This window comes from Cervus elaphus, chromosome 15 (genome assembly GCF_910594005.1).
Source record: "Cervus elaphus chromosome 15, mCerEla1.1, whole genome shotgun sequence".
In the NCBI taxonomy this organism is placed as follows: Eukaryota; Metazoa; Chordata; class Mammalia; order Artiodactyla; family Cervidae; genus Cervus; species Cervus elaphus.
Genome location: NC_057829.1, coordinates 10,181,085 through 10,195,105, shown reverse-complemented (window position 1 = coordinate 10,195,105; position 14,021 = coordinate 10,181,085). Strand labels below are relative to the sequence as shown.

Sequence of the window (14,021 nt, the reverse complement as noted above, 5' to 3'; positions counted from 1 at the left end):
CAAAGAAACCTGGTCACATAAAATGAGAGTTTGAGTTCAGACCCTGACTCCAAAGTCCAGTTCTGGGGTCCCTGGGTGGATACAGCAGGGCTTCCAGCTACATGGCTGGCAGATCCGGGAGCTTAGTCCACTCTCCAGCCTGGTTAGTGCGGGGCTGAGCTGTGAGCTGAGCTTCTGGGGAGCAGAGCCCCCCTCACTGCCTCTGGTCCACCAAGGCCTCAGTGGCTGGCTCGGGGTGGGGGTGGGGACAGTGTCAAACCAGCCACCGTGTAGTCGCGCTTCATCCTATCCTGACCGTCTCCCCCGTTGTCAGGATTCACATGTTCATAGTCTGAAACCTCTGTGAAGAAGGAGCCTTCCATTCCCGGGACCACCGGCATCCCACCCACCCATTATGGAGGGACTTAGGGAGGAAAGAAAGGAAAGTCTGAGAGTGAGGTGGGGAAGGGGTGGAACGAAAAGTCACAAAAAGAGGGCAGGGCTTGACTGCCAGTGCCCAGGGCCACAGGGGGCTTTGTGCCCCAGAAACAGCGGGTTCAGAGTGGCCACGGGGATGTTTTAATTAAGCCCAGTTGGAGAGGACTGAGACACAAGGAGTACCTGGGGGCAGCTTATCAGACAGAACCCGGGACAGAATTCACTCACTGACCCGTCTCTGTGCGGCACATTCTAGGTGCACGGCGCCGTGCTGCCCGCATGGAGGAACACAGGACAGCCTGCGGGGCAGCGGGAGCTGGGCCCGGGGATGCTGGGGGGCCGATGCATTTCCCAAGGGCTTCCCATCTCACAGAGAGGGAGACGCACCCCGGGAGGAGGTCCAAGGACACATTCTCTTTGGGGAGGGAAGCAAAAGATCTATAGGGGGCATTTAGGAGCCATGTCTGGATCCTTGGTGTCTACTTCCTGCGCTTCTACCAGGTAATCCTGATATCAGAGAACAAACACCTCGTTTAAAAGGCGGCAATTTAGGGGCTTCTCCAGAGACTGTGGCAAACATGAGAATTATCTCTGAGGCTGTGTGAACTAAAAGTATAAATAGGTCCTAGCAGGGTAATTTTGGTAATTCATGTCTTAGTCTGTTTGGGCTTCTATAACCATACCGGATAATCAAGGCAAACTGGAACTGGTCAAACAGGAGATGGCAAGAGTTAATGTCGACGTTTTAGGAATCAGCGAACTAAAATGGGCTGGAAGGGGTGAATTTAACTCAGATGACCGTTATACCTACTACTGTGGGCAGGAATCCCTTAGAAGAAATGGAGTAGCCATCACAGTCAACAAAAGAGTCTGAAATGCAGTACTTGGATGCAGTCTCAAAAACGACAGAATGGTCTCTGTTCATTTCCAGGGCAAACCATTCAATATCACGGTAATCCAAGCCTATGCCCCAACCAGTAATGCTGAAGAAGCTGAAGTTGAACGGTTCTATGAAGACGTACAAGACCTTCTAGAACTAACATCCAAAAAAGATGTCCTTTTCATTATAGGGGCCTGGAATGCAAAAGTAGAAAGTCAAGAAACACCTGTAGTAACAGGCAAATTTGGCCTTGGAGTACGAAATGAAGCAGGGCAAAGGCTAATAGAGTTTGGCCAAGAGAACACACTGGTCATAGCAAACACCCTCTTCCAACAACACAAGAGAAGACTCTACACATGGACATCACCAGATGGGCAATACTGAAATCAGACTGATTATATTCTTGGCAGCCAAAGATGCAGAAGCTCTATACAGTCAGCAAAAACAAGACTGGGAGCTGACTGTGGCTCAGATCATGAACTCCTTATTGCCAAATTCAGACTTAAATTGAAGAAAGTAGGGAAAACCACTAGACCATTCAGGTATGACCTAAATCAAATTCCTTACAATTATACAGTAGAAGTGACAAACAGATTTAAGGGACAAGATCTGATAGACAGAGTGCCTGAAGAACTATGGATGGAGGTTCATGACATTGTACAGGAGGCAGTGATCAAGACCATCCCCGAGAAAAAGAAATGGAAAAAAGCTAAATGGCTGTCTGAGGAGGCCTTACAAATAGCTGTGAAAAGAAGAGAAGCAAAAACAAAGGAGAAAAGGAAAGATATTCCCATTTGAATGCAGAGTTCCAAAGAAGAGCAAGGAGAGATAAGAAAGCCGTCCTCAGTGATCAATGCAAAGAAATAGAGGAAAACAACAGAATGGGAAAGACTAGAGATCTCTTTGGGAAAATTAGAGATACCAAGGGAACATTTCATTCAAAGATGGGCTCTATAAAGGACAGAAATGGTATGGACCTAACAGAAGCAGAAGATATTAAGAAGTGGCAAGAGTACACAGAAGAACTGTACAAAAAAGATCTTCACAACCCAGATAATCACAATGGTGTGATCACTCACCTAGAGCCAGACATCCTGGAATGTGAAGTCAAGTGGGCCTTAGGAAACATCAGTACGAACAAAGCTAGTGGAAGTGATGGAACTCCAGTTGAGCTATTTCAAATCCTGAAAGATGATGCTGTGAAAGTGCTACACTCAACATGCCAGTGAATATGGAAAACTCAGCAGTGGCCACAGGACTAGAAAAGGTGTTTTCATTCTGATCCCAAAGAAAGGCAATGCCAAAGAATGCTCAAACTACCACACAATTGCACTCATCTCACATGCTAGTACAGTAATGCTCAAAATTCTCCAAACCAGGCTTCAACAGTACGTGAACGGTGAACTTCCAGATGTTCAAGCTGGCTTTAGAAAAGGCAGAGGAACCAGACATCAAATTGCCAACATCCTCTGGATCATCAAAAAAGCAAGAGAGTTTCAGAAAAACATGTATTTCTGCTTTATTGACTACGCCAAAGCCTTTGACTGTGTGGATCACAATAAACTGTGGAAAATTCTGAAAGAGATGGAAATACCAGACCACCTGACCTGCCTCTTGAGAAACCTGTATGCAGGTCAGGAAGCAACAGTTAGAACTGGACATGGAACAACAGACTGGTTCCAAATAGGAAAAGGAGTACATCAAGGCTGTATATTGTCACCCTGCTTGTTTAACTTATATGCAGAGTACATCATAAGAAATGCTGGGCTGGATGAAACACAAGCTGGAATCAAGATTGCCAGGAGAAATATCAATAACCTCAGATACACAGATAACACCACACTTATGGCAGAAAGTGAGGAACTACAGAGTCTCTTGATGAAAGTGAAAGAGAAGAGTGAAAAACTTGGCTTAAAACTCAACATTCAGAAAACTAAGATCATGGCATCTGGTCCTATCACTTCGTGGCAAATAGATGGGGAAACAGTGGAAACCATGGCAGACTTCATTTTTTGAGGTCCAAAATCACTGCAGATGGTGACTGCAGCCATGAAATTAAAAGCAGCTTACTCCTTGGGAGGAAAGTTATGACCAACCTAAACAACATATTAAAAAGCAGAGACATTACTTTGCCACCAAAGGTCTGTCTCGTCAAGGCTGTGGTTTTTTCAGTAGTCATATGTGGATGTGAGAGTTGGACTATAAAGAAAGCTGAGTGCTGAAGAATTGATGCTTTTGAACTGTGGTGTTGGAGAAGACTCTTGAGAGTCCCTTGGATTGCAAGATTCAACCAGTCCATCCTAAAGGAAATCAGCCCTGAATATTCATTGGAAGGACTGATGTTGAAGCTGAAACTCCAATACTTTGGCCACCTGATGCAAAGAGCTGACTCATTTGAAAAGACCCTGATTCTGGAAAGATTGAAGGCAGGAGGAGAAGGGGACAACAGAAGATGAGATGGTTGGATGGCATCACCGACTCAATGGACATGAGCTTGAGTAAACTCCAGGAGTTGGTGGTGGACAGGGAGACCTGGCGTGCTGCAGTCCATGGGGTTGCAAAGAGTTGGACACAACTGAGCAACTGAACTGAACCATACCACAGGCTGGGTGGCTTAAACACCAGAGATTTATCTCTCACAGTTCTGAAGCCTAGACCTTGTTGTGTCTTTATATGGCCTTTCCTCAGTTCATGTGGGAGGAGAGAGTTAAGATCTTTTCTTTAAAGGACACTAATCGCCGGGCGCGGTGGCGTGCGCCTGTAATCCCAGCTACTCGGGAGGCTGAGGCTGGAGGATCGCTTGAGCTCAGGAGTTCTCGGCTGCAGTGCGCTATGCCGATCGGGTGTCCGCACTAAGTTCGGCATCAATATGGTGACCTCCCGGGAGCGGGGGACCACCAGGTTGCCTAAGGAGGGGTGAACTGGCCCAGGTTGGAAACGGAGCAGGTCAAAACTCCCGTGCTGATCAGTAGTGGGATCGCGCCTGTGAATAGCCACTGTACTCCAGCCTGGGCAACATAGCGAGACCCTGTCTCTTAAAAAAAAAAAAAAAAAAGGACACTAATCCCATCATAGGGGCTCCACCCTCAAAACCTAATCGCTTTCCAAAGTTCCCATCTCCTAATACCTCCATACCAGAGGTTAAGGCCTCAATATATGGATTTTGGGAAGACACAAACATTCAGTCCATAGCAACCCATATATGATAGAGCCAGATCAAACAATTTAGAGGACTTTGAGGGACTTGCTTGGTGGTCCAGCGGTTAAGAATCCATCTGCCAATGCAGGGGACGTGGGTTCGATCCCTGGTCCGGGAAAGTCCCACATGCTGTGGAACAACTAAACCCATGTGCCACAACTACTGAACCCACCGTGTTGCATCTACTGCAGCCTGAGCACCTAGAGCCTGTGCTCCACAACAAGAGAAGCCACTGCAGTGAGAAGCCTGCTCACCACAACAGAGAGTAGCCCCCACTCTCCACAACGAGAGGAAATCCTGTACAGCAATGCAGACCCAGCACAGCCAAAAATAGATAAATAAATAAATTCTTTTTAGTTTACAGGTTTCTTTTAAGAAAGTAATAGCATGAGTAATCTAAAAGGATAGTTATTGTTATTAATTAGGATGATTAAGTGTTTTAAACAGTGATATTATTAGTAAAGTTACCATGAGAACAATAGTTAAATTATTTTACAATTTACACTTTCAAAGGAATACAAACAGTTATTATTTTAAAAGAACTGATGTAAGTTTAACAAATTAGAAAAATTTGCACAAAAAATTAGACTGTTTAAATCAGTTCAGCACTTCTTACAACCCAGAAATCAAACTGAAAACATCCTGTTAGATAAGTATAATTGCATTATTATGTCCCAAACATTCACTAAAGAAGAACATTTAAAATGTCCCGTTTTGGTGTGATCAGGTTTAAAAAGTAGCAAAAGAGGATTTGGGGAAAGCTCGAGCTATATTTCTAAGTATAATAGTGCAAACTCATATGAGGAGAGGACCCGCTATAACAAAGAGATGAAGAATCTTTCTGAGACACACAGCTAACAAACGACAGAGCCAAGATTTGGCTATATGCCCCAGAGTCCTCTTGCTTAATGCATTGCGGTAGTCTGACTCTTTGTGACCCCATGGACTGTAGCCCACCAGGCTTTTCTGACCCTGGAATTCTCCAGGCAAGAATCCTGGAGTGGGTAGACGTTTCCTTCTCCAGGGGATCTTTCCAACCCAGGGATCAAACCTAGGTCTCCTGCATTGCAGGCAGATTCTTTACCATCTTAGCCACCAGGGAAACCAGCTTAATGCATTATGAGGCCCTATAACGCCATCTAGAAGGAGGAGAGGGGTGGAGGCAGAAAACTATCCCGTGTACCTAGAAGCTACTCCTTCAGGCTGCAGACAAAGACATGATGCTAGGCCAGGAAGCAGGTGGTTTGGCCCTGTTGGAAATACTGACATTTTTAAGCTGTCTGTCTAAACTCAGAGACTCTACAGAAAAGTAATTCTAACCTTTAAGAAATAGGAAGGCATAAAATACAATGTTTGATTCAAGTTAAAAGTCTATTCAGTCATTTTAAAATATTTATTATTTATCTTCTGTCTGGATATTTCCTTTCTTTCCAAGAGTATCGTATGGCCACAGAGACTGAACAACGCATTCTCATTTCACAGATGGCAGGCTTTTCCTCTGACCATGGCGTTCTCCAGGGTACTGGAGTAGATTGCCCTTCCGTTCTCCAGGGAATCTTCCCAGCTCAGGGATCAAATCTGGGTCTCCTGCATTGCAGAGAGATTCTTCACCATCTGAGCCAGGGAAGCCCTTCTCTAGGACCAGAAGAACACAGTTTTCCGTGTCCCCTGCTGGCCCCCTAGACAGTCCTTGTGGAAAAGAAGAAGAGCGTGTCTCAAAAAACTGCAGCCAAATACAATACGCTGTGAATCTGTAACACGTTGCCAATAAGTAATGTGTCCCTTGAGAAATGGTTTCCACCTTTGCCACCCAATCCCTGGCTCCTTTGCCAGTAGAACAACCAGGACCAGTTTCCACAGCGCTGTCACCTGGGCAAGGAGAGCTGACTTGTGGCCCCACTACATGGGAAGGAACTGAGGTCAAGAAAGGTGTTAATACAAGTGTGTGCTTGTTGGGTCAGGACATCCTTGGAGAGGGACCAGCTCTCACATGGGAGTCCGGGCTCTTCCTTCAGGCCTTTGCTGCACCCTGCTGGGTGGGGTCAGAGGCAAGTCTGATGAGCCTGAAGCAGTGTCAAGTGAGCTGTGAGTTCATTCCCCTTTCAGCTGGGTGTCTGCCTAAGGCCACCGGAACCTTTCAAAGATCACTTGTTCTGGGCTCCTTGCCAAGCTCCCGGATCTATTTGCCAAGTAGGAAGCAGGTCGAGAGCAGGGCTGGGCTGCGGGGAGACCAGAGCTGGTGGGGGCAGATCCATGCTGGCTCCAGTTTCCCGGGTGGGAGGAGGGGGACACTCACTAATGCGACTTCTTGTGGACAAGTGTGTTGCCTGTGGATCTACAGGGATCTGTCTTGGTTAGCATCTCCTTCTAGAGGAGCAATTGCTTTGCTTTCTATTCATCCAGTGAGCAGTTTTTGAGCCCCTATTTTGTGCCTGGCTAGAAAGACAAAGACAATGTCCCCACCATGAAGGAGTGCATAGGTTCCCAGGAATGGGCCTCTCCTTGAGGAGAAAAGGGGTGCAGCCTCCAAGGGCCCTCTTCTTGCAGTGAGTGGGGTAGGGAGGGAGGCACCCCTTTTCTGGACACAGATCATGAGTCTCAGTGACGCTCACCTCTCCAGCTCCTTCTGAGTGAAGTTATCAGAGACAGGCTGAGCTGCTAAGGATGAGTGCAAAGATCTGTGCTGCCCAGGACAGCAGCCACTGGCCACACATGGTGGCTGAAAACTTTAAGTAAAATTTCAAGGGCTCAGAGCAGATGCAGGACACTCTGCTATTCTTGTGATTTCTATTGGATAGTCTTCCTGCATAGATAATTGCACCAGAATTGCAATTCTGAGGAGAGACACACAGCAAACAAACCTGTATTGGGCAGTAATGAACATTATGAAGAAGAATAAAGCAGGGCAAGTGGAGAGGCCTCTCAGACAGGTCATATTTGAGCAGAGACCTAAAGACAGTGGAGAGTGGGTGTGACCCAGTTTTTCTGGCCCCATTTTTCTCTCTGCCCTCAGCTTTTTAATTTGAATTTGAATTTTTAATTCAAATTTTTAATTTGAAACATGAGAGTACCGTTAAAAATCAAGGGCATCAGGAGATTTCCCTGGCAGTCTAGTGGTTAAGACTCCACACTTCCACTGTAGGGGATATGGGTTCAATCCTTGCTTGGGGAACTAAGATCCCACAGGCTGCAGGGCATGATCAAAATATAGATAAATAAAATTTAAAAGCAAAGGGCATCAGTCTATTCAATAGTGAAGTTTTGAAGACAAATTCGATTGTGTGGGCATATGTTTCATTGAAAAGAAGACTGAGGCTAAAGGCTATAGATTTGACACCAGCCTGCAGCTCTGCCTTTGGGTCCCAGTAACTGAGCAGAGTAAGGAGTCTCAATTGCTAAGGAGGCCACCACCATCCCTTCTACATGATGACTGGGGACCCTCCATCCACACGGCTCAAGCTCATTTCCAGGTCTCTTTCCTACCCACCCCTCTTAGGTCAAAAGTCAACTGTGTACACATGAGGTGGGCAGAGTGTGGCCTGGCACCTGGGGTGCCCACACATTGGCATCTGAATGCCCTACTGATGGGGGTAGAGCTTCTGTGGGAAGAGTGGGGGCCAGACCCGGTCAAGTCTATACTTGCTTCTTGTCCTGGGTCCTGTCAGCCCCAATCAGTTAGCTGAATGCTGCTTACTTCTATCCAGCTTTGGGGTGCAGACAGACGAGTGCAGGTCAACCAACACTTTATTGCTAGAAAAACAAGCCCACGTTGCAGAGACCGGGCGTTGATAGGGATCCCTCCACAGAGGACAGCTCTTGGTTATACCCTGTTATAAACACAGCTTTCGGGGTAAAGGGCAGACTAAATGCCTTTAACACCTAATTTTCCTTTTCAACCTGTAATATCTTTTAGGCCCAGCTGTCTCAGGCCTTAAATGGAGTTTCCGATAAGGCAAAAGAAGCAAAGGAGTTTCTGGTTCAGCTGAAGAACATTCTGCAGCAGATCCAGGTGAGCCGGGACCCCACCTCTCCGCAGAAGGGATGTGAGACACGGCTGAGGAAAGGGAAGACCCCTGGCAGCCCTTCTCAGTGTTGAAGATGGGGAGGCCCAACTGCTCCCTGCACAGCCTCAGATGTCGCAGACACTACACACCCAATCCACCAGCACCCATGAGCCATCTGATAGGAAGGGGATCTTGCTTGAACTCAGAAAGAATCATAGAAAGAGAATCAGGCAGAAATAATGCATGGCCATACAGTGCTACCAGTGTCCGTAAACAGTGCTGACATACCAAACGCATCATAATATAAAAGCATCAGTTACTAAATAAATGTGTTTACTGAGCACCCATGCTGTGTCACGTACAAGCCCGACACAGATCAATAAGCTGCAGTCTGTGGCCCCGGGAGCTCTGTCTGTCAGGGAGAGAGTGTATAAATGCATGCAGGGAGGAACTTTCACACCGATCATGAACGTCCTGGTGTCTGGGTGGAAAAGGGGGGCTGAGGGCACTGAATTCTAAACCAGCCGATAGAAGCCATCTTTCCTAATAAAGTAAAGCACAGAATTTAGCCACCAGGCATTTCCTTCCCTGTTTCTGATGTTTCAGGACACCAGCTGTATCCATTTGGTAGGGTTGCTATAACAAAGCATCATAGACTGAGTGGCTTCAGCCCCAGTAACCTATTTCCTCACAGTTATGGAGGCTAGAAGTTCAAGATGGAGGTGTGGGCAGGGGTGGCTCCTCCTGAGGGCTCTCTCCTGGGCTGGCAGACAGCCACCGCCTCCCTGCGTCCTCAGGCGGCCCTCCCTCTGTGCCTGCCTGTGTCCTCACCTCCTCTTCTAAGGACATAGTCATGTTGGATCAGAGCCCAGCCTAAGGACCTCGTTTAAGTTACTTCTTTCAAGGCCGTTTCTCCAAACACAGTCTTGTTCTGAGGTCATGGGGGTTTGGACTTCCTCCTAGGAACTTGGGGCAGCGGTGGGAGAAAATACATTAGTCCATGACACGAGGTCTGAATCCAGGCTGCTCTGAGAGGTATTGAAGGATTCTTTTTCACAACTGAGAAAGACAGATCCTACAGCCAGACCACTGGGTTTTGTTTGTTTTACTGTTTCCCGATTATGAAAAGTAAAAATATGTTCTGGAAATTTTGAAAAGTAGAAAATAGCAGACAAAAGTAACAGAAGTTCACCAATATCTCACCCCTTTAAGTGGCCACCCCACTATTTTGACACGCTATTCCACTAGTTTACACACACACACACACACACAGTATGCAATTATGCTGCACACACTTGCTGCTTTTTCTCTTGTTAAGTCCCTTATGAGTGTTTCCCACGACACTGAAAACCCTCACAAACCCGCATGGCTCAGGTGACGTTGAATATTCGTTCCATCCTCTGATGTGCTGAGACTCACACGCACGGTCTCTGGTCTAGTAGCAGGACCCGCTTGCTGACGTGGCTGTGTCTCTAGCACTGGCCACGTCTCTGCGTGCCTGCTCCCTAAAGCCCTCTGCGTCCCACAGGAGAATGGCCTGGACTACGAGGCCTGCCTGGTGGCTCAGTGCGATGCGCTGGTCGATGCTCTGACCCGGCAGAAAGCCAAGCTGCTCACCAAGGTCACCAAAGAGAGGGAGCACAAGCTGAAGGTGGGTCCCCTCACAGCCTCCCTGCCCAGGGTGGGGGACCACGCGGTGTAGACACGGGGTCAGTGTTAGTTGAGGGTATGAATGAATGAACGAGTGAGGGGAGGAAGTGCTGAGCAGGTTCCCTGGGACCTACGTACCCTCGTGCCACTTGGCCTGCAGTAATTGCCATGCCTACTTTCCCTCCAAAGCGGGGACCAGACACCTGAATCCTGCTGCTTTCAGTCAGAAGTCCCCCCTCTCCCATCTGCTGGGCCCCTGCTTTCGGTGGAAGACACACACCCTGCTCTCATCTTGCAGAGCGGAGATGGCCTCGTTGGATGACGAGGGCTGTGCTCAGGGCCCCGGCTTGGCCCCTCCGTCAGGTTCTCTGGCATCTGGTGCTCGCGAGGTCAGCGCGGTGGCCAGTGACCACCGTGGAAAGGCAAGACTTCCCCTCATTCGGGACCAGGACCCCGGTCCAGGCAGCTGCCCCGTGAACACCCTGCCTTGACGAAAACTACTCACTTCATGGTCTAGCCTCAATCTATTTCATAGAAATTTCCCAACTGAACCAGAAATATTACTGAAGGGCAAGAAGGAACGTGTGTTGGGGATGGTCCATGGTTTACCCGCAAAGCAGTTGAGCCCCTCAGTGACCACCCAGCAAGCGAGAGTGGGGGGCGTGAACCGGTCACTTGGAAGAGTTTAGATTGTGTGCGTTCTCTGCTTTTTATCCAGAGTTCAGGAAGTTTGCTCTGCTGGGTGTGGCAGCCCTGCTTATGGGGGAGTGTGTCCAATTATGCCCCTGTAACGAGGGCACGTGGAGCTCAGGAACAGAGCAGCAGCAGGAGAGGGTACGAGGGAGTCGAGAACAGTGCTGCCTCCCACTGCGGCCGGGTGGTTACCAGGGGTCCTTCTCATGGCAGATGGTTTGGGACCAGATCAATCACTGCACGCTGAAGCTGCGCCAGTCCACGGGGCTGATGGAGTACTGCCTGGAGGTGATCAAGGAGAACGACCCCGCCGGGTTCCTGCAGGTGAGCGGGCTGGTCCTTCCTCCAACTCCATGGCCACGTCCCAAACTAGCCAAGGTTCTAGGAAAGTCCCTCCCCGTGGCTTGCAGTTGAGCAGACTCTCCTGTGCTCAGTGATTCCAGAATACCTGAAATCTCATCTTGGCTGTTCTCACAAGCTCTGACCTGGCTCTGGGTCATCATTAAATGAGGAGGTCAAACATCACAGTCCCTAGGCCCGCAATGCCATGCTCTCATGGCTCGACTTCCTGGAACACCAGTGCAACATTTTCCCCACAGATGAAAGAAAACAGTCTTTGCCAGTCAAGCTGGAAAGATTGCAATGGAAGAAATTGAGTTAGCAGAATCCACATGACCCCCAGTGGACAGAGTCCCGCAGGTCTGGACAGAATACCATAGCCCAGAAAGCCCAGGATGCCTTGCTGGGCAACCCCTAGTAGCCAGGCTAATCCAGGTCACGAGCAACTCTTGGAAATACTTCTGTGACTCAAACAAAAGCTCAGTCCTCTGTCTGTGGGGAAAATGATGAATCTCCTTGATTGGTCCCCGGGAAGGGTGCACAGGCATCATAGCTCTACAGGGACACGTGCAAATGTTCTGAATGAGCAAGACTTTCTCCAACAGAGAACAGTGCTGTGGGTTTGATACAGTGAAAGTTTGGAGCAGAAGCTGCAGAACAACATGGAAGAAAAACAGTGGGAGGGAGGGGGCGGCCCAGGACTGGGGCGAAGGAGATGCTTTTAAATGCTAGGACAAACCATTAGTGAGTTTCACTTTGCAAAGTGCCGGATCTAGCAAAAGTTGAATATGTAGAGTGTTTCTGTATATTTTCAAAGTATCATTTGCTTCCAAACGAACTTAGTTACTTAACAGAAAGAGACTCACAGACTTAGAAAGTGAACCAGTGGTTGCTGGGGGGAATGGATAGCTAGGGAATTTGGCAGGTTCATGGACACACTGCTATATACAAAATGGATAACCACCAAGGACCTACTGTCAAGCACAGGGAACGCTGCTCAGTATTACGTGGCAGCCTGGATGGGAGGGGGGGTTTGTGGGAGAATGGATACATGTGTATGTATGGCTGAGTCCCTTGGCTGTTCACTTGAAACTATCACAACATTGTTAATAGGCTATACCCCAATACAAAATAAGAAGTTCAAAAAAATAAATAAAAAGTATCATTTGCTTTACAAAAGTGTTTAGCCTAAAACAGCAAGTGCTTCTTTACAGGCAACATGACCGACCTGTGATGATTTAAACAATATAATGCATTTTTATTTACCCCCAAGTCATACCAGCATGGGTCCTGTCATCTCTGCCAGGGCTTGAGAGGGCATGCTTAACACAGCCAACCCAGCACCCTGAGCCCATGCAGATGAAGCCCCTACCCTTTCCTCACCACCTGCTGTGCTATTTTTCCTTTGCATGTGGAAACCCTAAACTCTGTGCTTCCTTTAAGATCTCGGACGCCCTGATCAAGCGTGTCCAGGTGTCTCAAGAGCAGTGGGTCAAAGGAGCCCTGGAGCCCAAAGTGTCCGCGGAGTTTGAGCTGACCTTGGACAGCGAGCCGCTGCTGCAGGCCATCCACCAGCTGGACTTCATTCAGATGAAATGTAGGGGTGAGCCGTGGTTGGCCCAGTTCAGTTGGTGCTTCTTCTGGAAGAGGCATCCACTCTGCAGGGCAGCTCATGCATCGGAAGACGTGTGACCCTGGTGGGACACAGATCGGGAGGGAGGGCCTTCTGCGGCACAGACCTGGGTTCAGGTCCCAGTTCAGTGCCCCCGAGCTGGGTGACCCCTCTGGGTAGCCCCCAGCGTGAGCCACAGTTTTCCCACGTGTGAAAGAGGATCGTCTATTCATTCAGAGACACCTATCGAGTGTTCGTCACCTGCCAGGCACCATCCTAGCTGTTCAGGACACAGCCGTGAACAAGTCCACAGACTCCCTCACAAGACTGAGCTGGCATTCTAGAGAAGGAGACAGGCAATGATACAACAGGGGGTGTGATATAACCTGATGGTGGCAGGTGTGACCAACAGGTGCTTTCTGAGAAGTGACAGCGTTTGTCGCTCAGTCATGTCTGACGCTTTGTGACCCCAGGGACTGTAGCCTGCCAGGCTCCTCTGTCCATGAAATTCTCCAGGCAAGAATACTGGAGTAGGTAACCACTCCCTTCTCCCAGGGGATCTTCCCAATCAGGGATCAAACCTGAGTCTCCTGCATTACAAGCTGATTCTTTACCATCTGAGCCACCAGGGAAGCCACTTTTTGAGAAGAAGGCATTAGTATGGGGGTTGTATTTTGAGGTGAGAAGGAAAGAGATGCAATATGAAGGAAGAAGGTTCCAGGAGCCAGAGGGCAGGTATAAGTTTGCTATGTTCCAAGAAGAGTGAGATCAGAGGTGACAGCAGAGTGGAAAAGGTGGTGGGTGGCAGAGGTGAGTTCAGAGAGCCAGGGGGACACAGGCTATGGGTTAAGAAAAGTTTGCATAACTTTCCCCAGGTTACAAAATTAGCATGTGAGGTCACCCTGCCTCTCCAGAGACGTTAAGGGTACATTCAGGGGAGGGAATAAAACTCTTTGGGGGTTTATTTTTTTAACCAATATATCAAAGAGCTGAGCACCACACCTTCAGAAGCTGTGAACTCAGGAAAATGCTCACTTACAAAGTATGTGGCCATTTTTAAACTGAAGATATCCAGTCTCTGTGCTCACTCCCACACTCAGTTTGCACCTGAGGTGAGGTTTAGAAATGCCATCTGCCCCAGGTATGAATGAGGTGTGATTCTGGGAGCAGAATAACCCTGGTCTGGAAAGTGGGGGTGCTGAAAGAGGCTGCTTGGAGCTGCTCCTG

At 48.3% G+C, this 14,021-nt stretch overlaps 1 protein-coding gene across 2 annotated transcripts in view; it reads left to right on the top strand.

Moving 5' to 3' along the window:
- The window catches only part of TRIM67 (tripartite motif containing 67), a 55,049-nt gene that overhangs the window by 25,988 nt on the left and 15,040 nt on the right, over positions 1–14,021 (top strand). Inside the window, exons 2-5 of one of the 2 annotated variants that reach the window (XM_043926825.1) lie at positions 8,410–8,505; positions 10,029–10,151; positions 11,057–11,167; positions 12,626–12,779. In XM_043926825.1, coding sequence (XP_043782760.1) covers positions 8,410–8,505; positions 10,029–10,151; positions 11,057–11,167; positions 12,626–12,779 — 484 coding nt within the window. Of the gene's footprint in view, positions 1–8,409; positions 8,506–10,028; positions 10,152–11,056; positions 11,168–12,625; positions 12,786–14,021 lie in introns of both variants that reach the window. The other variant, XM_043926823.1, reaches the window with a different exon arrangement.